Source organism: Platalea leucorodia (assembly GCF_965183815.1).
Source record: "Platalea leucorodia genome assembly, chromosome: 11".
NCBI lineage: Eukaryota > Metazoa > Chordata > Aves > Pelecaniformes > Threskiornithidae > Platalea > Platalea leucorodia.
This window is the reverse complement of record NC_138833.1, coordinates 7142934-7167030: the sequence shown is the minus strand read 5'-3', so window position 1 is coordinate 7167030 and position 24097 is coordinate 7142934. Positions and strand designations below refer to the sequence as shown.

General features: G+C 41.5%; 1 protein-coding gene across 3 annotated transcripts in view; it reads right to left on the bottom strand.

Annotated features, from left to right (window-relative positions):
- CTNNA1 (catenin alpha 1) overlaps positions 1–24097 on the bottom strand; it is a 120022-nt gene that overhangs the window by 72518 nt on the left and 23407 nt on the right. For all 3 annotated transcript variants that reach the window (XM_082324558.1, XM_082324559.1, XM_082324557.1), the window contains exons 4-7: positions 21731–21897; positions 20826–20945; positions 18520–18786; positions 15659–15862 (exon numbers count right to left, since the gene is read on the bottom strand). In XM_082324558.1, coding sequence (XP_082180684.1) covers positions 15659–15862; positions 18520–18786; positions 20826–20945; positions 21731–21897 — 758 coding nt within the window. The remainder of the gene's footprint in view (positions 1–15658; positions 15863–18519; positions 18787–20825; positions 20946–21730; positions 21898–24097) is intronic.

The following is a 24097-nucleotide window of genomic DNA, read 5'->3' as shown; positions in this document are numbered from 1 at the left end:
GAATCTTCAGGACTACTCCAGGCTAAAATCCATTCCTAATCCCTGTAACTTGCTTCAGAATTCCCACCCGAGGGCAATGCTGGGAGCGGCGGAAAATGCCAGGTCTGGTTAGCAGACGCTGGGGCTGGTTTGTAAGCAGTTCACAGCTTAAGGACAATCAAATCTTGACCATAGGAAGTGATAAGTTTTGTCCCCAGCCCACGCAGGAACCCAGTTACTAACTAACTTGTCTATACACACACCCCTTGGGCTCCAGCTGCAGGGTTAACTAGCAATTTCAAATATCTTCACAGGCAACAGTAACTGAGCAAGTCCTCTTTTAAGCAACGGTGAAATCAAACCTTTAAAATTACTGTCTAGTGTTATCAATGTATTATTTCTTGAGGGGGAAAGTGGCATTGCAACAGCAGAAAGTAATTTTTTTTACTATTATTTTCACCGGTGATGTGGGGGAGGAAGGGAAGGGATGCAGAGAGATGTCTGTCTGGTCTGGAAAACAACAGAGTCATTTTGTACCACTTTTGTGCCACTACCAGTTAATGGAGCTACCGGTGTTCTCTTAAGGCTTGTTCTTACATGAAAAGAAGTTAACAGCGTAAGTTTTATGATATAGAGCACATAGGTTCTATACCTCTGCAACACATTTCCACCACTGAGGCAAAAACACCTATTCATACAGATAAGTAGTGGTAGGAAAGTGCCAAGGTGCCAAGAAAATCATCCTGCAACAACATGCATCTTTTCCTTAAGAGCTCAGAAGGAAACTGAAATTGGCAATAATACATGATATGCTAAAACTCAGTTTTCATTGAACCGAGTTTTCCTAGTTTCCATTAAATCACAATACTGGGGCAAAGTTAGGACTCTACAAGCCAGACTTGGACCTAGCATTAACAAAGCAAATACACATTCTGCAAGAGATTTCAGGTAGGAGGTTTGTTTCTTGTTACCTTGAACATGTTTTCCAGTTGAGCTCCAGTTGAGAGCCAGGCTGAAGGGCTCTAACTTGCACCTGGTTAAGTTCTCTGGGTCCCCACCCCCCCCTTCAAGCAGCAGGCTTCCTCCCCAGAGACCTCCATGAGATGGCAGTTCATGGGCAGTCAACAGATGGGGGGCAGAAGAGTGCCTAGGCTCTATTTTACACAACTCCAGGTGTAAAGAGGTTATTTTGCAGTGGGTCTGGCATCCTACTCCTTCAGGAGTTCGCAAGCTTGTGTTCCTCTTCTCTTCCCTCCCCACGGTGAGCAGGCAGCGTACGTGCCAGAGCTGGGGCTCGGGACTCCAGCGACCCGGGTCCGGGCTGCTCCGCTGCGGCCGGTTGCGCCTCTGCAGCACCAAGGGCTGCCGGGGCAGGCGGCTCCTCCTGGGCCATCCCGGACCACAGCCCCACGGCCAGCTCCCACCCAGCCCAGCAGAGAGCAGAAGAAAGCATGCAATGGAAAAGCAGCGAGTCAGCACTGTGCTGCAACAAACAGCCTCCGCAGTCTTACAACGTGGGTCTATGCAGACCCCAGAGATGTATCAGAATTACTGATAAAAAGCTCTATTTTAAACCTACAGTGTTTCTTCATGCAGCATTCGGGCAAAAATGATACTGGATCACCCGCGACTGCTGTGCAATCAGGTGAGGCCTAATCCAGGCTACTGGTGAATGACAACCGAGGAGCTCAAGGAGGGCAGCAACAATATTTTGTCAATACTTACAGCTGTTTCCTCACAAGCGATTTTGTTGAATGACAACTAGTTAAACTTGGCTACAGGTCAATTCATCTCACTTTCAGTATGGCTGGGTAAATGGGAGTAGCAGGATGGATGGGAGAACGTCTCAGAATACCAAATCAGAGGGACAAAACGCTTCTGCAGGAGCCACAAGACAGCTGCTGGGGCTGGTGAGTAATCCGCTACTGTGGAGCCACCTTTACAGGCTTGGGTTTTCATTTTTATGTTAATTAGTAACCTTATCTAAAGAATATCTCAAGTTTTTCCTTTGCGAATTATATGAACTAATAGATATATCCAGAAATATGAAAAGCAGGCTGAAGTTTACACCTGCAGTAATTGTAAGAGCCTTGAAATATTTTAGTTTTTATCATATTTTACATGCATGTAAAAGGCTTTAGAAATAGAACAACTAAAATTGGAACACCACAGACCCCTGCAAAACTCAAATTAAAAAGAGTGAGCCAAGATAGCATATGCCCTTTCCGAGAGGAAGAGAATGCATTATAAATCTGGGAATAAAGCCACCTAACTCCTGGCAAGGCAGCTCGGAGAAACAGATAATAAAACAATCCTACCAATACAGTCATAAGACATTCAAAGCTAGAATTAATGTATCCTTTATTCATTATTAGAAATATAAATAGCTTTAGTGTGTGACAGATTTTTAAGTATTTCCTGTAGAAAGGGATTCAGCAGCCTTAACCTGCAATATAGCAACAAAAACCTAGATATGAAGTTGCCTTTGACAGGAAGCAAAAGGCATTAAAAACTGGAAATAGCATCAAAAGCTGACTAACTGTTGGGAGACTAGCTGCCGAGCACCTCTAGTCTTACCAGCACCAAAATCAGAAGGATCTCCTCTCCCTCCCACACATGCATCTCAGTAACTTCACTTGCCTCCACAGAAGACCAAATTGCTTGAAACAAGAATGCCCTCGCTGACCGCGAGGTTGACACCGCTGGTTGCAGTTAAAGAAAGCCAGCAACCTTATTCGCATCACCTCCATTTACCTAACGCAAGTGACTCACCGAGGAACCGTGCAGGATTAAAAAGGCACTAAAAACGTGGCATGCATAACGTCATCCTTTACAGAGACACTATCAAGCCATTATTTACTAAGCTAACTAATTAGCCAGCCACCCTTGCAGATAATGAGAATGCATTAAAGTATTTAAAATTCCAGCACAAGCCTGACACATACGAAGTGGCTGCCCTTCTTCAAAAGAAAACAAATGTCAAAGGAAATAAACCCTTTCGGAACAGTCAGCACATCTGAGGTGGAGAGGGAAGGCAGCATCACCTACGGTAAGCGTTCAGAAAGTAAAGCAAACAGAGCGCTATGGGATGCAGAGGTATTTCACGTTTTTATTGTATCAGCCTCTGCTTGTAAAGAAATCATTAGATAGATTACTTAAATTAGCATTAGATAGATGATAAAGCAAAAGCTATTCAAAACAAACAGAATTAATGTACAGAACTGTACAATCTGGCACAGAAAAACAGGGAAATTGAATGTACTTAAGCTGACAGTGATCTGAAAAACCCAGCTGGTTAAATTCAGTTTTACACCAAGAAATAAGCTTTAACTGAATATACACTTCACTGCAGTCTAGTACTGAAAGCACCCTTCCCTTTACATAGGCACTGCTCCAGAAATAATATAACCAAAGTCATAGAGCAAGCTTACAAAATGCATAAAATAAATTAGTCCATCTACTGGAAATGACACCAGGAATACTCCCAGGGGATACGAGTTCCCTGTGTACCTGATATAGTCCTGCTCTTTCAAAAAGATTCCCTAAACTCCAGCTGAGAGATGAGGGGGTGGGGGAGATGTTTCCACAGCACCACAAAACTGATGGAGGATAAAATTTAGAGGAAGTTTGGAGATTTCAGCACCTGTCACCAAAAAGCCAGTTTTACATCCTCTGTGATTAAGTCTTCATGATAGCATACGGGAGAGTACCAGGACATGAAGATTTGCTGCTTAACGACTACCGTTTTCTCTACACACACATTCCTTACAGGATTTCCTCCGTCATTTTAGTCGCAGTTCCCGTAGTGGAGTCCCATAGCATCTGCATATATAGGAGCAGCCTTTCGGGGCAAGAAAAATGTGTGCATGATAACAGAAGTGGGAGATGAGCAGGAGACCACTGTACCCAGGTGAACCTGGGCAGCAATCTTACCTGCAGCTACAAGAGTGCCAAGCCTGCTTCAAACCAGCTCTCGCAACACAAGAACATAAAACTTTTAAGTTTGTGAAGACCCTGCCTTCCTTAATTAAAAGATCTCGCAGAAAGAAATACAATCATCTTGTAGGCCATTATCTCCTACAAGGGGTCAACTGCTCAGGTGCAAGACAGAAGGGCTTTCAACTTTTTTCTTTTTTAAACATTTCAGTTTTTTCTGCATTAATTTCTCATTTTCTTGGCTTTTTTCAGTCCAGTGACCTCTAGAATTGGGATTCTTTGACTCCTGGAGAGGTGCCCAAAAACTCATTCTGCCTCTAAGGAAATTCACAATTTGGCATTTAAGGGGAACAGTATCAAATGATATAGCTGCAGTCTTATTTTGTACTTGACATCAGAGCTCTCATGTCACCTTCTTCCCCCAAAATGACTCAATAAAGACAGTCCTCAAAGGAGAGGTTCAAAGGCATAGCAGGGAAGAGCGAGCAAGCCCCACGTTCCAAGTTTTTCCCTACACAGTCCAAGAAGGTGACTGGTGAGGTGGGGAAGATACACACATGAACCCTTTGAAGAAAGGGAAATTAAACTGAAGCCACAGACACAGAAGCCACCTGGGCAATACAACATAGGCAGCGGCTCAACCTCTACACAAGTAGAATCAATTGCTGGGGTTTAGTTAAGATGTTTTGAATAAAATGAAAGCATTAAAAGCAATGCACAGTATTAGGTTAATAAACGTGAGGATAGCATGTAAATAGAGGTATATGACTTGGGCCACCACTGACATTCACAGCTGTAATTCAACTGATGGGAAGCTTGAAAAGGAGAAACATCCATCAAGATAGATACAGGACAGACTACATGTGCTACAAACAAGCCCGAGGGTTATCTTCTACTCAGGAAACAGGATTTTTTTAAAGCATCATGTACCAATGTTGCTAATTGCTAACTAACATCTGGAATGAACCTGAAACCTGTCAATACAAACAGTCACAAGTTGATATCAGTAAAAAAAACTTCAAAATACAGATAAGTCTCAAACACATAACGAGAGGTGTCTCAAAGAAGTCGCAGGAAGATACTTCAGGATCTCCAGCATCCCTTAATATTTGTGTGTGTAATTCTTTAAATTGAGAGAATTATGCAACTACATTTATACATCAAGACAACATAAAAAAAATTTAAGAGTATCAGAATTATCTGAAGTCTTGAATAGTTTAAGATAGCAAATGCCCTGACTCCCCCAAACTGCCCCTATGTGCAGCTTCACACTGCATGGACAAATCTTAATCTGTCATTATAAAACAAAAACAAAACAAAAAAATCCACAAAGATACCTGCCTTGCTTGCAGGTGGGAACCTTAGTCCAAAATTCAATCAACACAAAGGCAATAAAAAGTCTATTTTTTTTTTTTTAAGGAGTCCATCTTTTAAATATAAGACCAAAATATATTCCCTAAAATGCATCAGATGAAAGGCAAGGTAGAAGGAAAATCTGGAGCAGGCAAGAAGCAGAAACAGCTAGGTGGCCAGAGAACCCCCCCGCCAAGGGCACCTGCCTGCTGCCTGAACCCCGCAGCCCAGCAGAGCTGGTAAATCAGTCTGCAGCCACCAAGACTAACTTGTTTGCATCCACCAGAACTGTACCTCATCCCTCTCCAGTTATTCCACTGCACAATCCCACATCACCCACGTTTCCTTTGCTCCACAGAGACTTAGCTCTCAAAATACCATACCTACAGAGTTAAACAGTTTCTAAACCAAGAACCTTTCATTTTTGAAGCCTTTTTTGGGTTTTTTTGGTTGGTTTTGGGTTGTGCCCCCCCCCCCCCCCCCCCCAAAGAGCTACCAGGCTTCATTTTCCAAGTTCTTTCCACAGGTTTCATAAAAGTAACTGATAATGTCAATTCAAGTTATCATATTCAGTAAACCATAGATGACAGCACCTCAGGCATACAGAAGAGATTCTGAGCTGAGAAGCAATTTTTTTTTTCTGGCCACATATGGCAGCAGTAGAGCACCCAATGAATGACAAAACCCTTTTTTCTTGACAGTCAGAGGTTAACATATATGCAGTATGAGTCAATAATCCACGAATGGCTGCACATCACGCAACATTTGCATTCAATCTGAAACATACAGACGTTAGAGAAAAATACACTTAATTTATGAAAGGCATAGTTATTCGCAAAAGTGAGCTCAGAAGCATGCGACTTTGCCTTTTCACTGACTACTGCTAATTTTGCAAATGCTCTGGTTTTCCCCTTATGGCCTGATGCCCAGGAAAAATGTTTTTTAACTGGCACTAAGGAAATTGCATCTTTTAACACACCTTTGTAAGGAAGTTCTTGGCCTGAGAGCCTATAGGTTTGTTGCTGTTATTGTAAAGAAACCACTCTTTTAGAGTGCCAATTCAGCAAGAATCATTTTTGAGTATACAGTCTCCAAAGTCATGAAGTAAGTCTTTTCAAATAGCTTTGAGCAAAAGATTTTTAACCCTGGCATATACAAGTTGCCTCTCCTGTTTCTCCTCTGTCCATTTGCCTCTAACTCCTGTCCCTCCTGCTGAAGAAACATGTCCCTGTGCAGACCAGAAGGAAGCCAAAATTTTCTCTTCTATTTCAACAGCTTTCCAAGATACAGCTTAACCCTCATCCTTTTCTCAGACATAAGGAGGATTAAGTCACTCTTCCGCCTCTATTTACATTCAAGAGGGCTGCCACTACTTGGATAAGCTACAAATGCCAATTATTCTGTATTGATTCAGTTGACTTTCTGGGATAAAGCAAGTCTAAAGCTCCGGGATACATTATGAGCATTACAGAACATCAGCTTTCTTACACAGGATAAAACAGGTTAAGCAAAGAGCACAGTCTAGATATTAAATACCACATCGAGGATAGAAATTCTGGGTTCCCATCAAGACCTCTACTGCTCGCATTGGGATCTATACAAAAGGTGAAGAGCTATTGGAAAGCAAAGAGAAAAAAAGAGCATGACAGGTTTTGCACATCACTGGAGAACCGGAGAGGATGTAAGCGGTACCAGACAGTAACATGGATACGTGTGTACATGGACAGCAACTGTCCTCATTCTTTCACTTCATTATCTTCTGAATCCCATCTTGCAGAAAGACAGGAACTTAATCCACAGTTTGTATTAGATCAAGGCTAAAGGAAAAAGGGGAAGTCCAGGACTTGAGATGCAAGTATTTTGTTGTAATGCAAGAACTATAGTATTCCAACTTTGTAATAATTCCATCATCCCTTTCCTCCAACAAGAGAAATTCAAAAGCCCAGTTGTGTGTGTAATACTTCTGCACACTGAGAGCATGATCCTGCTAGAGGCTAAAAGACTGTTTATCCACAGATCAGTAGTCACTGCACAAACTTACATGCTCTGTTCCATCTATACTCCTCAGTTTTGGCTTTGAGAGAGTACTCAGGGATCACCAAAAGGAGCTTCAATTAGGGGTGACTATATATTTCAGCTTACGTAGGCCTATACAGTTCAAATATTTTCCTGCAAAACGGCAGAACTCAAATGAATTAAGTCACAAAACACAGAATTTTAAAGCAGAATCCATGCATAGCATTATAGCGTATTTATGTAAAATGGTTTACAGCTCAACAAAAGTAAAGTGCTGCTAAATGCCAACCGCAGTATCACAAACAAGTGTGCACACCTTATTATTTCAGGTCTTCCTTCCACCAGTCTTAACTGTTATTTGATCAAAATTAGATTAAGAAAAGTCTGGATTTGTAATGTAATATTAGAAGATAACTAATACGTGTTAACATTGGAGATGGACTATGTCTAACAAGAAAGGAAAAAAGTAGATGTTTCATCAATACCAACCTAAGGGGGTGGGGGAGGAAAGGAGGGATGGGGTAGGATGGAAGCCTTTACTGTCATGCAAGGTATCTACAGGACTCAATTCTCAAGTTTAGAGATAGCATTAGGTTTCAATTCTGCTGCACACATAAATGGAGTAAGCATTGTAAGTGAGGGCAGCAACCTTCCTGCTTTTACACATGTTAAGAGCCTACAACACAAATGCCGAAAAGCGTGGAAAGACTGCCAGGTCGAGTACTGCTGTACAAGACAGTCTAGACTAAGACCCAGCTACTGTCAAATCTACCCAATTTAAGAGTTATTACTGGTAATTCTGCACCAAACAAGCAGCAAAGGCTGAAGGTAGCGGATGGAGAAGAGCAATGATTTAAGATTTCAATAGATTAAGCTTATGCTCGAACTAGACTTCAGGTATGAGTGTTGGGCTTTGCTGGGTTTCTTTAAGCAGGCATAAAGCCAGCCATATGCTTGTTTATGAAATGCATTCTCACTGCATAGCACAAAGGCTGCCTTGGGCCTGAAAAATTATTCAGAACTTTTAAGTTGTGCCACTTGCATAAATTAACTGGTAGCCTCAGCAGAGGCTGGCTGCACGGACGCTTACCACCAGCCACGACAAACAACCGGAGCCCAGATGTGCTGCCCTCCTTCCCCTCCAAGGCTGAGCACCCTCATGGCAGCAGTTGTTTGGGATCCCTAAACCAGCAATTCCACATGCACATCAGGACAAGCTCAGAGTTAACTGCTGGGATGACAGGGAGCTCTGAAGAGCTTTAAAACCCAAAGCTCACAAGGCTGATAAAGCTTTGCCTGAGCTGGACTCCATTTATTTCTATAGGCCCTCATCTTCTATTACTGCCTAAGAAATAAAAGTTCCCAGAATGTCTTCTGAAAACATACCCCATGCTAAGTCCCAAACCAGGACGATGTTGGGTAAGCAATCTGGAGGCTTGTTTCCACGGCCCAAAAATGCCCAACTGATGCAGTGTGAAATTCTCATCATCTGCATCAGGCTTCACTCCAAGTATGCTGAATTATTTACTCTATGTCAGCCTGTAAGCATTAAACTTAAGAACTGTATCACTTCAAAAATGTTTTGTTTTTGAAAGCAGCATCTTCGTCAAACTGATAATGTCTATGGAAATTAGTGCCCAGCATAACAGCGTAGCTCTCTTTACTGAACAGCGAAGTCCATGACAGGAAAATCCATCCAGGCTTTCAAACCACGTCCATCACGTCAGCATTCAAGCATCTTAAACTGACAGAAACAATATTAAAAAAGAAAGTGTAGATTATCTCAAGGCAGAATTTTTATCAGCATCTCTATCATAAATATGGATTGGTCTGCCATTTTAATTCACATCTATTTCCACAGAAACAGTTACTTTCATTAAAAGGGCTATGCAAGAGCCCTTTCAAATATATAGATACTTGCTGTAAATAAGTTTTACAGTCATGTTAAAATTCACACGCATTCCTTTCCAAGCTTGGATCCTTCATGGGGATACAAAGCTGTGGATCAACATTATTAATAGGCAAATTCATAATGAAAACACATCTCCATTCTGTAGATCGCAAGTGTGTCAGGAGTAGAAATACCCTTCGCTGGTAGTTCAGAAGACAGAATTATTTCTCCCAAAAGATATTGAAAAGATAAGCTAGGCACTTTCTTGCCCATTCATTTTCAAGCATCAGAGATGCTCAAAGAAGCTTAGAGAAGAAAAGCAAAACAGTGCAATTAAGATTGAGGAAACAGTACTTGTTTGGAGTAGTATATTTCCATAAGCACACTAAACACAGAAACAGGGTGCAAAACAAGCATTTAGCAAGTTATGAGACCACCAAGTCTGAACCCAGAAGTGTTGAGACCTACTTCAGATACCCTGAGAGCCAAACCACACTGGCCAGCATGCAAGCGTTTCTACTAGGCAGTGTAGTGCAGCAACCTGGGGTTCGACCACCTCACCTACCTTCAAGTTGTACTATATGGTTGTAAATTAGATTAAAATCTCTAGCATGAAAAGAAATACAACCCCCACCCCCAAACACACTCAGCTATGGTACTCAACCACTTAAGGCCAAACAGAAGACGGAAACTGGAAAAGAAATCAGCTGAAATAATCTGTGCCTGGAATGCCTGCTCTGAAACCAGCCCCCAATGGTTTTTCTCCATTTGCTGCCAAGCACCTCTAATGCAATCCAGACAGTCAAGGACACAGTCAGAATGTTAATAGGAAAGCATTAAAATTCCCATTGAAATAGGACCTGTCAAGCTACTTTATGTAACATGATTTATCATTTCCAAATGTAGTAACAAGGGATTTTATTGTACAAGAGCATGTTGTACACAATGGGACTCTGGGTTCGCATTCCACACTAGCCAAACTAGAATTTCTGACAAAGTTTATGCTAGCACGTGTCCGAGTCACTGGTGTGTGTATGAAAGGGTAGCTATATATGCATTAGAAATTGATGGGGTACAGAACAGACTTAAAATGAGAGCGCTCTGCACATTTCTGTGCATACTAAATAGAACTGGACACCTCTGATCCCTGCTGTTGAATGGCTCTAAAACAGCGCTTATGGAAAGAAGCCGAACTGTCCCCATCCCTCAGGACGCTTGCATCAAGCAATAAAAATGGACTGTCAAAAGCTTAAGGAAGTTTTTATTTCCAGTCTTACATGTCAATCGGATAAGTGATGTCTTCTGCAAGTTCAACATAAACTGAGAGCAGACTGGAACCTTCTGGTTAAATTTCCAGTGGATGGCCTGCACTTTCTAACCCACTAAACCTCAACCCCAAAAACCATCATCTCCTGTTTACCATATTTAACACAGCAGCTAAAATCAAGGCAAGCTCCCCAAGTTCTGTGCTAATAACACCCATGGAGAGGTACAGCGCAGAGCACATACCCTGTCACAACTTAAAGTTTGTGGATTTTTGTGTCTGTAGACACATTTTCTTACCTCTCCATTCTACATACCAGCTTCTCAGAAATATTTCAGCTCTATCAGCCGAGGTGTTCTTTTTTTATGCATTCACTTTACATAGTTTAGACAACATACCTGCACTGGAAACTACACATATAAATTTGAGGCAGAGTTGACTAGTACAGTACAGAAAAGCAGAGACATTGACAAGAATTGTACCTGCTCTCTGCACTGCGAGAGGTATCACACCAGCTACTAGTGCAAAGGCAACACTGGGCTAAGTTGGTAGTAGTGTCAAAAAATATTCTGCTTCGTACTTCTTATTTAGAGCAAACTGCAACCGGTCAATGTCTACCCACAGAAGATTATGGAGTTAGACACAAAAGACTGTTTCTGTTATATTTTGTTATATTGCTGTACTCAGGATCCTAGCTTTCTTACTAACTTCTTCATTGGTGTACTATTAATCTTGAACATCATTTAAGTAGATGCTTTGTTCTGTCCTCTTCCCCTGCGTAAGTCTGGTATCGATGTCCAACTAAACTCAAATATGCTTTGAAATTTTTTCATTTAATTAAGAAAATACACACCAAGAATGCCTGACTGCAACAGATGACACAAAGATCTGGATCTTGCAATCAATTAGTTATATTGCAAACTTAGCTATGACTGATGTGGTCAATTTATTGCATTCCAGGCACTTGATCCCAGATCCGAGACCTTGGACTACTCCGCTTTTACAATGCTAATCAGAGTCAATAATAAATTTTTTTTAGGCCTTCCCATCCTTGCTCTGCTATTCAGCACTAGCAGTAAGAATCAACTTTACCCCAAGTAATAACAATCAAACGCATATAGACATGAGTGTTTGCTATTTCAATCCAGGAGGGATCTGCAGTGCAAGTTTAAAAAGGAAAACTATTTTCTGTTGGAATCGTGAGAAGTGAGCAAAAGCCATAATGGAAACCAGCTCTCCCTAGGCGAAGTGGAAGATGAGGGGAAAAAGCTAAAGAATCAGATGCTACAATTAAGGGATGAACAGCTGGCATTTTAAGGAATGTGGCTTATAAACCAAGGGGCTGGGTAATAAAATGGCAGATGAAGTCCAGTGGACATAAGTCATAAGTGATGCACATGGGAAAGACCATCTAACATGACATCCACAGAAACAGACTCCTACCACCATGACTCAGAAGCTAAATCTTGATGGCAGCCGTTTCATCAAGATACCACCTCAGTGCTCAGCAGCTATCAGAAAGCAAATCAAGTGTTAGGCATCGTTAGTTACAGGACTAAAGAAAAAAACCACAAGAAACCATGACACTGCCTGAATCCTCAACGGCAGATGCAGTTCTGGTCTCCAAATCTCCAAGGGAATCTGAAGATCCAGACAAGGTGCAGGAGGAGACTGTGGAACGTCTTTACACCAGCATTTTGGCTCAGATCAGAAGTGCACTTTTGAAACTCATCTCCCCATCACTGCCGCTTCGCACACTCTGATTCTCATCTCAGAGGCTTCTTGGGCCATGAGCTGGATTCTCCGAGCGACTCTAAACAAGGAGACAGCCACTACCACACCAAAAGCTAACTAGCACCCAGTCCACAGGACTAGGCTAAAATCAGCTGATGCAAACTTCTGTGAAATGCAGATAAGCAGAGGCATCGAGTCCTAATTCACTGCACAAATCCCATCCTAATCCACCATGCTGTTTGATAATGAAGGCACAGCCAAAGCTGAGAGGAGGTGTTGGAATATCTTGTTTATGGCAATCACCTAATAAAACTAGGACACTTCATTCTGAGGAAGATAAGGCCAAAGTCTCCTATATGATGTGGCCCTGAAACAATGTAAGTGGCATAGGAAAGGATGAGCAAGGAGTAACTGGCTCAGGGTCTTTTCCTAAATGAGATGGAGGAAACATCCAACAGAACAGGCAGAAGGTCACTGTGCTTCAAAACAAATGGAGATGTTTCTTCACATGCCTATTTAAGCAGGAGAACTCCTTGCTAACAAAGATTATGGATGCTGTAAGTTTATAAGGGTTCAGAAAGAAACCATACCGATTCATTGGGGAAAAGTCCATCGAGAGCCATTGAACACAGTCAGCAACGCTACCTCTGGAAGTATCTGAGCTGCGGGCTGCTGGCACTTGGGGGATACTTTGGGCAAGTAAAACTACACACCTCCCTGTTACCATCCTCTTTCTTGTAGGCATCCACTATTGACCACTGCTGAGACAGGTTATTGGCATTGACGTACAAAATTTAGTGTGACCAAGTCAGGCTACTCTTGAAAATGGCAGGATAAGTGTGCCAGATGGGAAAGGAAATAACACGCACACCAACCTAAGAAAAGGGAATACAAACTGCCGTTAACAAAGTACTGAACAAGCAAATCTTGCCCTTCTTTTCGGGGCACAATCACAGGCTTCATCATCACGCCAGCAGGTGCAGCAGGGGTCAAAAGATCCTACAATTCAGCTTATTACTGAAAACTGTTACTCAGATAGAAACTTCTGCCCCACACTGTAACACAGCCTGCAACGCTTGCAGACTTACAGACCCTTGGGGACAGGCCCAGAGAGACAGTTAAACTATGGGTCCAAAACACTAAACTTTGAGTTAAACCATCGAGGAAACAACAGCCGTTTTACTACCAGAGATCCGAAAACCCAAAAGCTAGAGGAAGTCACTAAAACAGAAGGCATTTAAAAGCAAAAGCAAATCTGCCTCAAGACATTCCCCTGCTTCAACCTTTCCAGTGCATTCCTCATCCAACCTTCTCTCTGAATTTTTACACTTGGCCAATAAATACCTCTTATTCTAGCACTTATATAAGATTTATGATGCACTGCAAGTACTGTGCAATTAAGAGATTTAATGCCCAATTCATTTCCTTCTTCAAAGGAGAAAAGCACAACAGGCGCCGGCTGGGTACCGTAGCTGTAGGTATATCATGCATATACATGATACGGCATCTCCTCTGCCACCGCTGTAAGCCAGCACATCCCTGCTCTTCCTGTAGATGTATCAAACCTTCTTCACCGTTTAGATTCCCAGCCGTTATTCATTCTTCAGCTTAACCAGAGGGGGATTTTTTTCTACCCTCAGTATGGATTTTTACACACCATCCCACATTTTCACCATAATTTATCAATTGCCTTTTCCACTCCATTTCACTGAATTTCTAATCTCATTTCCCCAACTACACTGTCTACAATCATAACATAGCAGTGACTTTAAAAAATTCAGTATGCTCCACTAATTTCACAATGTGTTAAAAGAGATAACACAGGGAATACATTCTTTCCATCTCAGCGTGATTACTTTAACTTGCATATCAGAGACAACAGTACACAGCCGAGGAGGAGGACAGGCATTTCTGCAAAAGGAAGCCAGAGCTCTGCAGTCTTAGGCAGGCGCTGACCAACTTTCGGTGAGAAAAATGCCACCAAGTCTCACGTGCAAGACTGAGCATTTACCTCTTCCACATTTTTAATTAGCATTTGGTGGATGTTTTATTCTGAATCATCCCGACAGGGCTTCATCCAATCCAGCAGCACATTTGTTTGAGGGATTATTACAGATGCATCATATACTAATAAAACACCCTGCTCTGAAAGGAATTTTAAATGGCACAACTTAGCAGCTTGCTTCCCAGCTGCAGCGTTAAGTTCTATATAATGTCAATGCTGAGCGCAAGCTACTTTCACAAGCAATTAAGACAGACTACACGAAGTACCTAGCTCAGCCCGCAGGCTATATAAGACTCAGCTTTCAGTTTTGTTCAATTACTTTGTCCTTGTCTTTGGTAAACAGCAATCCTTGGTTTACTTTCTCTGTACCACACACTGCATCTGTTCTCCAAATTACACCACCTAATCCACACATGGCAGACTTTGGACCAGTTTTATTCTATGCTGAAGTAGCTTTTGCCAAAAGATTTGAAGGTAAGGTGCAGAACACAGTGATGTTCCTAAATGAATTCTACTGTCAAAAAAAAAAAGTACCTCTGAGCTAAGTTTTACCTCAAACATGCTCAAAAGCATAAATAAGGCTTCACCTCATCCCATCAAGATTTCTTCAGCCAATTTTACTTGTCACAGTGCTACAAGCCACGCAGTTGGCTTAAGTTGTTGCCATTTCTGCAACTTTTCATCTGAAATCAACTTTAACGGTATTTAAGTTTAAAGACTAGATGTAGTCTAAATCTTATGACATCCCAACCTCATCTCAACACAGCAAGAGCTATTCAGATTCAAACCCACTGGGATAAGAACAAAGAGGTAATGGGGAGGAGGGAAGTCCCATATTATATCACGATGCTCTCAAACGCAGAAGCTCATCCGCATGACATGACACTTACTCCAACTGCAGAAATACTCTCAAGCTTCAAATACTGTGTGCACATCAATTGCCTAAATACTGAAAGAAAACTGCTCAGAGTCTGGCATTTATACCAAACTTCAAACATCACCTCTACTCAAACGGAGTAGCAACAGTAATTAACTTGATTCTCAGAATCTATGCCTTTAGCCAAAAAGATGACACAGTTAAGCTTTCCAAGCTTCGACAGAAGTGAAGAAGTACTACTTTTTCCATAAGCCAAGTTACCTTATGCAAACCGAGGCGAAAAAACAGACTAATTCTATTGAATATCTATACAAACCAATATTAACAGTCATAAAATAAAAACAGTGCCGAAGGGTTAACACTTTATGATGATAATAGATGCTTGGAAGACTAGAGATCAATTTTAAGATAAGTATCACTGATGATTCAAGTATGTTTGATCCTGCCACCTGACAAACCTTTCAGGAGTACTGGTTAGTGTTCAAATTCTTTTTGGGAACAGAACAAACCAGCTTCGAGACACACAGCTTCAATTCCGCATTTATATAATCGCATGGAGTTAAAAACCAGACAAACTAAACAAACGGAACAGAAGATACTCACATTCCCCATGTATTCTGAAAGTAGATCCTGCAAGGCCTGTCGCACTGCATTACACTCGGCAACTATACGTTCCCGTCGGTCATCACGTGTGCAGGATGAATCAGCCATCAGGGCTGCTCCGCTAATGATGCTCTCCAGGCGCTCTTCCAGGGAAGGCCTAAAACGTTCTTCACTGAAGGTCGATGGATCCACAATAATTTGTTTCTAGTAAAATAAAGGTTTTGGAAATTAGTAATCAGACCAAGCAATAAGTTACTGTTAAGTCATCAAGACAACCAACATTTACAGCAACCCCCTGATTGGGCATAAAAGGCAAACATCACACAATTTTGGCACCGAGGACAATTTTCACGAGTAGTTTTGTAAAATTACTGAAGGTTCCCCAGCAGATTACATTACTAGTCATTTCTTGTGCTGTTTTGACAGCTAAACAAAACTTGGCCACAGGAAGCCTTGTTACATGAATGGCAAAAATCAAATGTGCCAGCACAAATAAGTTTCAAAGTACAGAACTCTTCTTAACTACATGTCAATCCGGACATGCCTTCACTAGTTAACTTGTCAGATATAATTATCCCATCACGAACAAAAAAAACCAAGGGAAACAAACGTCCAAAATTAGCCCTATATATAGTGCTCTGTTGTCCTAGTTTATGCAGTCTTTCTTCTCTTCACCGTTATGCAGGTAAATACAACAGTATTCTCAAAAATTCTCAAAGTGAAACATCAACGCGAATGTTTCAAACAGCACTAAAATTGATTTCTTCATGGCGGAAAACTATCACAGGTTTATCGCAACAGAGTATTACTAAGCACAGCTCACACCAAGAGACTTAAGCCTGAAACAGCAGTACTGATGCATCTGCTTTTCAAGGGGTCAATACCAGCACCCACAGAAGTTCACCAGGAAGAAGCGGTGTAGTATTTATCACCTTGCAAGTACTTCCAGGTGGTTTATCTAAACAGGTTTGCAACTTACTAAGGAAAAATTATTCGGCCATTTCAAGGTTTGGTGGTTTGTTTAGGGTTTGGGTGGGTTTTCTTCCCACTACAGGGGCAGGAGGGCAGGATGTTGCCAATTCTTTACAAAAAGAAGCCCCAAAGTTTTCTTGAAATGGGAGTTTTCGCAATCGGTTTGTATGCCAGCTAACTTCAACAGCAACGTCGCAGCCACTACTTCTTCCACCAGCCAGCACACTTCGTCTCCCTACGGAGTAGCCACGCAGCCTTCGCGGCAGGATTAGAACATGGCACGCGCTCTCCAACATGCTCCTCGTTTTTCCTGAAACTTTTAGCTGTGCAGATAGTACAATGGTAGTATGCTACAACTCCAGAACTGCACCATCAAAAACAGAGATAATGATTATCTTGTTATCTTCTGGTAGCCATTTAATATTTTACCATCACAGTAAAAACACTGGAGTATTTGGGGGCGTGTGTGTGCAAAGCCTCTATTACAAGAGCGCAATAACACTCAAACGTTAGCAGGAAATGAAGTGCAGGGATAACATCTGCTGAGAAGCTGAACACATTTGCTTTGTCAGTCTCCTTTGGCAGGAATGAGATGACAAAGCTATCGCGCACAACGTGCACTGAAGCTGGCCTGCTGAACATGCCCTGCTGCTATGAGAGTGCCTCACAAAGCAGAACTAAAAGCTCAAAAGCTCCCCATGAACCGCAACACTCAAAAAAAGTCTCCAGCCATACATTAGAGAGTTCATATAGTAAAATATGGCCATATATCAGAAATCACATTAAATGGTTTAAGCTAGATTAGCCAATCCATGAACCTGAACTGAACTGCTTCTTCAATTCTACATACCCAAGTCAGTCCTTAATGTTGTGTGCTATTACAAGACGTGCCTTCCCCTCCCCAAAATATCTGCTCAAACCTGCAATCCCTTGGGTGCCAGCCTGAGGCACATTCTTAAGACTTACGTTGCTGAACATACAACTGAAAAGCAGACTTAAAACTGAAGACACAGTCACAAAGATCAAGACAACCATGACATCCTCTTGTTACCCAAGAGACCACATAGAAAGGCTTCACACTGGGCACAGAGAGAACTCAAATAATACTTTATCCTGGTAAAAGAAACATGGCAGAGAAAGTAACGTAGGGGAGGAGCAAGAGTGGTAAGAGCAAGAAGGAGAAGGTGAGCAATATCTGGCAAAAACAAAAGTATTAAACACCTTTTGAGTGACAGCTTTGCAATATTAAAGTTTTAGAGGTAAGTTAGTGCCAAGGTGTTCAAAATTCAGAGGCTGAATTGGTGGTAGACACAGGATACTGGCTTCAAAAGAAAAGCGTTCTCAGTAAAAATGCATGGCTATCCTCAGTAACTTACTGAATGCAAGATAAAGAATACGACAGATCAGTACAACACATCAGTGTGAAATGACTTCATTCCCAACCAAAGATCATATTACATGTCCTACTTCATGTTCCCCTCAATAGGTAGTTTGGGAAATTCCAAATACATTATTCACTTTTAATAAGTCACTTCTGTCACCTACAAGAATACATTACATAAATATATTATGAAATAATCAATTTCAAATAAACCAAGGGCTTACATCTAATGTAGCAGTAGGCTAACTGCTATTTCAGAGCTAGTTTAACTTGACAGCCTTCAATCACCCAGAACTGCATATATAACTTTCTATATTCCATCAATCCTAGTTTTAAAAAAAACTTTTTAAAAAAATAAAAGCCTACTTCACCTGGGACTTGCTGTATTTCAGTAGAAAATGATCTTTCAGGCAATATTAAAAAAAAGCAAGCTGTTGCTAGTAAATCAGGTGAACAAACAGAAGAGTTGGAGTTACCACTTATTTTACATGAAGGGTTTAAAACTTACATCAAAGTTGTTCAGAGCATAAGCCAGCTCTCCACCTCCACCCTGCTGCTGGGCAGCATCATCTGATGCAGTTGCTTGAGCTGCGTTTGAGATGCCCGTGACCGCCTGCTGAAGCTGTTTGTAGATCAAGTCCCTGTTAGCTTTGTAAGCAGCTACGTCAGGGTGCTGCAGACAGGCCTGGGATGCCGTATAAAGAATGGGAACGTTCTTCTGCAGAATTCCTCTGGCTGCCGCCATTTGATCACGGTGACCCACATCTTTCAATTCCTATTAGGAAAATTAAAGAAAAAAAGTGTTTGAGAACATTCCCCACATTTAACATCCATACACTGGCTCCCTGCATCTTCAAAAAAAGGCAGGTTCTTTGCCTAGTATGCTCAAATCTGTCTTCTGATTGAATATCTCTATTCTTAAGGGCTCAACTAATTTCAAAACACAACAGCTTCATGAAGACAAAAAAAAAAAAAAAGAAAAAAAATAAGTACCGTAGGGCAAGTCAACTCCACAATTCAAAATCTGAGGTTGGATTTTTGCTCCTCGCCACAGTAGAGGACCAGCATTCTGAAAGCTGGTAACACCTGTAAATCAGGTGGACGCAGAAGTTGGGAGCACACATTTTTCTCCCCACTCCTTCCAGTTTGCATTACATCTACAGAATCACAAGGAAATATAAATCCTCAAAACAGAATACCTTACATTTTTAGGTAACTTAAGAACCAAGATAATTCTTAACTATCTAATGAATGAGAGGCTTCCCCTGCACACTTGTCTTGTAGTTGCACATGAGAAGCAAGATCTTCTTTAAACTCCAAGACTCACAACCAGAATGTTTTCTTTCATCACACCTAGAAGATGGAGTTTACTCTCCTCAAGAGACTCGGATACTTAATTTTAGAAGAACGAGTATATCATCTCATTCAACTTCTTGTTCATCTTCAATGAGACGAAGTTAATCCAGTGACTGTAACTACTGCTAATTTAAGATTAGTGAGTCCATAGGTCTTTTCCAAACACTCACTGCTGCAATTCTCTAAAGCACCATCACCTCTGTTTTGGAATAGAAGCACTATGAATAGACAAAGCTTCTGAGTCCACCATGAGCAGTAAGTTTATAAAAGGAAGAATGAACACAGTTATTAGCAGTGTGAACATTTTAAAGTTACCTCTTAAATCTTATGAAGAGGTGGGAAAATGAAGAAGTGGGCTACCTTACTGAGAAAAGGAAAAAAATCTGTCAGATTCTTCAAAATGAATGGGTAATATGTGACCTCTAAGATGCACACTAAGCAGGGAGGGCACTCCACGCAGGCTTTACAGATCTACAGATTTAGTACAACCGCTTCCCATAGTGTGGAACAATCCATCACAAAGCAGTTGAAGAACATTTATTGCATTGCCATCACAACCCTACTCCCATTTACTGCAATCAGATTTTAGATACATAACCAACTGGCAATCCATTTTAGACTGCACCCAGTTTATTTTCAAAGATTAATCTGAGCAAAAAACCAAGCAGTGTCAGAGGTGCATAAGCAGTTTTGGTTTGTACATATCAGCAGAACAAACAAACAAAAAACACTCTACAAGAATTATGCCATTTCTGATAAAAGCCCACACCTCTGCTTTCTTTTGAAAACTTACCTACACAAGAATGAGTCACAACAGTGCTGCTGAACAAAACAAATTTTACATGCAATTTAAGGTTAAGCACAAGCTATCCAAACACAGAACATACACATAACAAATAGGATTTTAAACCCCTTCTCAAATGGGCATTTCAGCGCAAGACTAACCAGCATCGCCACTCATTTTCTTCGAAAGAGCTGTAATTCGGTGCCCAGCCGTGACTTTTGCTCCCTGTTTAAAAATGGACACATTCAGTCTGTCTGTGCGAACCACAAAGGCAGTGCGGTCTAGTGGTGAGCGCACCAGGCACCGAGTCGCATCTCAATTCTCCTTCCTTACCCACACCTGCACCACTTCAAAATGGGAAGCGCAAGTCTTGGGAAGCAGCATTTCAGGAAGGTACTAAAGCATTAACGTAAACAAATGCTACCAGAACAAGTTCCGTCAGAAGCAGTACACTACAGCTGAGCAGACTTTCTGCTCACCAGGCAAGCTCAAATGTCCTAAACATGGCAGAGTGCAACACAAAGTACTCAACAATAAAAATAAAGTTTAAAAAAAAAAAAAAAGTATTAGTAGCAATGGGTACTGTCCAAGAGCAGCAAGGCTGCCTTACTTTCTTATTTTGAAAAAGAAAAAGAAGAAATAATATACAGAAGAGAGAGCTGCCATCACTATACCTGTTGTCTTTTGGCAGCCATTATGTTAAGCTTGTCCACTTCTGGTTTGAGGGCTTTGTACTGGATACCCAAATCTTGCTCCGTGCCAGCATTTCTTAGTTTCAAGATACCTTCTTCCACCTAAAAGAATACATATTCACATATTTTTCCAAGGAATACAGTCCACAGTTCAGAAAGTAATTCAGAATGTACTTCATAGCAGACAGAGAAAGCAATCTTCCTCTGCCCCTTTTTATTTTTTGGAGATACTTTTGGAGTACTCAAGGCTTAGCTACTACTTAATAGTCACCAGCTACCAGAGACAGGCAAGTACGTGGATCTGAAAGAGTATGAAGGAGCCCAGGGCCCTGGCAGAGCTGCAGCAGTGGCTGTTGAAGGGCACGAGGAGAGTCCTCAAAACCCTGCCACAAAAGCGGGCCCAGTATCGAATCTCATTTCATTTCAAATTCTGTACAAACCACCCACCCACCCTCTTGCGCGTGGGAAGAAAAGGCTTCCTCAAATATTCCACATTCACTTTATTTAGTCAACTGAAGCTACTCATCCCTAGTAGCTACAAGGGAGCACTGGTTATAAAGAAAGCCAAATTATTTCTTTAAGATGAAAAAAGCTGGTCATCACCTACAGTTGCAGACCATAGCGCATTCAGTTGCAATACTAAAAGTTCAAAATAAGGTGCAACACAATGTCAAAAACTACTGACAATGAGTGTAAAAACAAGTGACAAACACCCATTGCACACGTTTTGCTCAGAGGAAAAACCCGAAAACCTCCCTGCTCCAGAAGCGAGCCGCTGACAGCGCACACACCGGGCCAGCACACTTGCATGAAACGAAGCCACTCGACAGAGCACGCCTGGTGTGCCAGGCACGGCAAAGCAAATCACAGCAAAGAACTACACTTACTACTTTAAGTTGCACAAGCAGCTTGTAGACATCTGCCATGTCAGCCAAAATCAGCAGTCGAGTAACGGCAGAGAGGAGGGCGCGCGCCGCTCGGACCATGTTCCCTCGTTTCACGGAGGAGCAGGGGTCATCTGCAAACTCCCCCGAAGCGCTCTTCATCAAGTCACCTGCACAAGGGGAGAAGATGGTCTGAGTTTAACATCACACAGCAGTTCTGAAGGGGCTGTAAGGATTCCTGGGCAAGCCAATCTAAGTCTTGAAAACAAAATGCATTTGCTTAAATACAGCCAGCAATTAAGACTGCGTGTAGCTACCTCCAACTATGGTTACCACATGGCATCAGGGTAGAAGGGCTTGTGCAGGAAGAAAGGGCTGGGAACTAACACTTTGGACCTTATTTCCAATTGTACAGGTGTTTTAACACACCAGAATCCTCTGGAGAGGCAAATTCAGCATGCCTTCGCTATTACATGCAGGACTGCAGTTATTTCACAAACTACAATGCTTTCAAAGCTTAAGCAAAAGCTTTGATTTGTGTGCATGTAGGAGTTGAGCAAAAAGCAGCAGAAAAGTACTGTAAACACACAAGGAAATGCCACAGCTCATGGGACTGTAAACAACTCGGAGCGATGACCTGGCTGGATATGCCCTGGTTTGCATTCAAAGCGAGGCACCGCTTCGTAAAATGCTTCAACGTTTCATAGCCTGTGGGTCTGCATCTGGTGCAGGAGGAAAGAATTTGGGTTTCAGATGGTAGCAATGCAATTGGTTAACTATGAAAAGCAAAGGCCACTTTACACAGCTAGAGAAATTCCTCCAGAAGGCATTTGGAAAGCATAGAAGTAATGTCTGCACATAGTCAGAGTAAATTTTGGATTTCTCCCCCCCCATTTCTGGGGCAGCATTTTGCTTCCAGTACCACAGTTCCTACACAGCAGCAAGTTTTGGAATCCACATTATTATTCTTGGATCTCTTTGCATTTCAGAAACATTTGGTGAACAGCTAGGATTTAGTTTAAAAAATGCTAGGTACTCAAGGCCAAAGATTTGCGGGCAGCTGGAGATGACCAGGAAGCAGGCGAACCGAGTTATAACTAACTGCTGTGTCAGAGGCTTCCCAAACCTGTATGAAAAAGCATCCATATGGCCAAATGCCAAAACAAAAATAGCACATCTCAGACAAGACAGGAACCTCAAATAGTGCTTTCACAAGTGAAAGCTGACAGTGACTCCCATCGAGCCCACTACCAAACGGGGCTGGGCGAGATTTGCACCGAAGTCTCAAGATGATGCAGTGGCATCATCCTGCTGACGGCCTGCCTGCTCCCACAGCTAGGCAATCACTGCAGCGTATCCCCAGTACGGGGGATTTATTTAATGACTTTTTTTTTTTTTAAACTATGATTTTAGGTACTCAAAAATACCTACAACTGGTTAACCATCCACATACTTACCATTAAGCAATTAATATCTTGCCCTGGAAGAGTTTGTAGCACCCAAGCACTCTACACCTTCATAGCTAAATACAGCCCAAACACAGCTGCCAGCCTGTCCAAGCAACTACAGCAAGACACTCAATTCTGTTCAAACGCTCCCTCCTATGTAACACCCTTCCATCATCTTAAATAATATGACAAAGAGTGGCATACAACATTTTAAAGTAAAAAATATGCTACTTCAATACCGTGACATATGAAAAAAGCTTCTGTCCAAGTACAGACCAGCTATAAATACCAATCTAAAGCTATCCCTTTACCCAGCTTTTTGAGGACCACAACTCATTATTTTAACAAGTGTTAAGAGCCTGAGATTTCCAGATGGGTGAAAGATGATGCATCTCCAATGCTGAAAAACTGCAACCAGCCATGAGATTATAAAACCCCTACATAGCTGACATGACCCTTTCTTTATTCCTTCTGGAAGAGGCTAATAATAGTGAAATTTATGTCACCACCACAAGTATGATATCTATTAACAGTCTCAGGCTTTGAGGACATATGCCAGAACCAAAATTCACTACAAATATTTCCTCCCTTATTTACTTATATGTAAAATTCCCACATTTCCAACTCCCAAAAGAGAGGAATGTTGTTTTCATTTATTTCCTTTTAAAACAACTTAGAGAGGTGGCCACTCACTTCATCTGAATCTCAGAAACTGCTAACAAGGTTAAAACCCAAAATTATCCTGTACCCATCTCTTAAATTACAACCTTACAAGCCCATCCTGAAATAAAATGCTATTCATTTTTATTTTAACAAGAGACTTTAAAAGATTTAGTGAGTTTCAAACAGCTTGTCAGGGTGTCAAAAGATAACCAGCTTCCCAGAATTAAAGGAAGATTATATTTAAACTTGTTGCGCATAT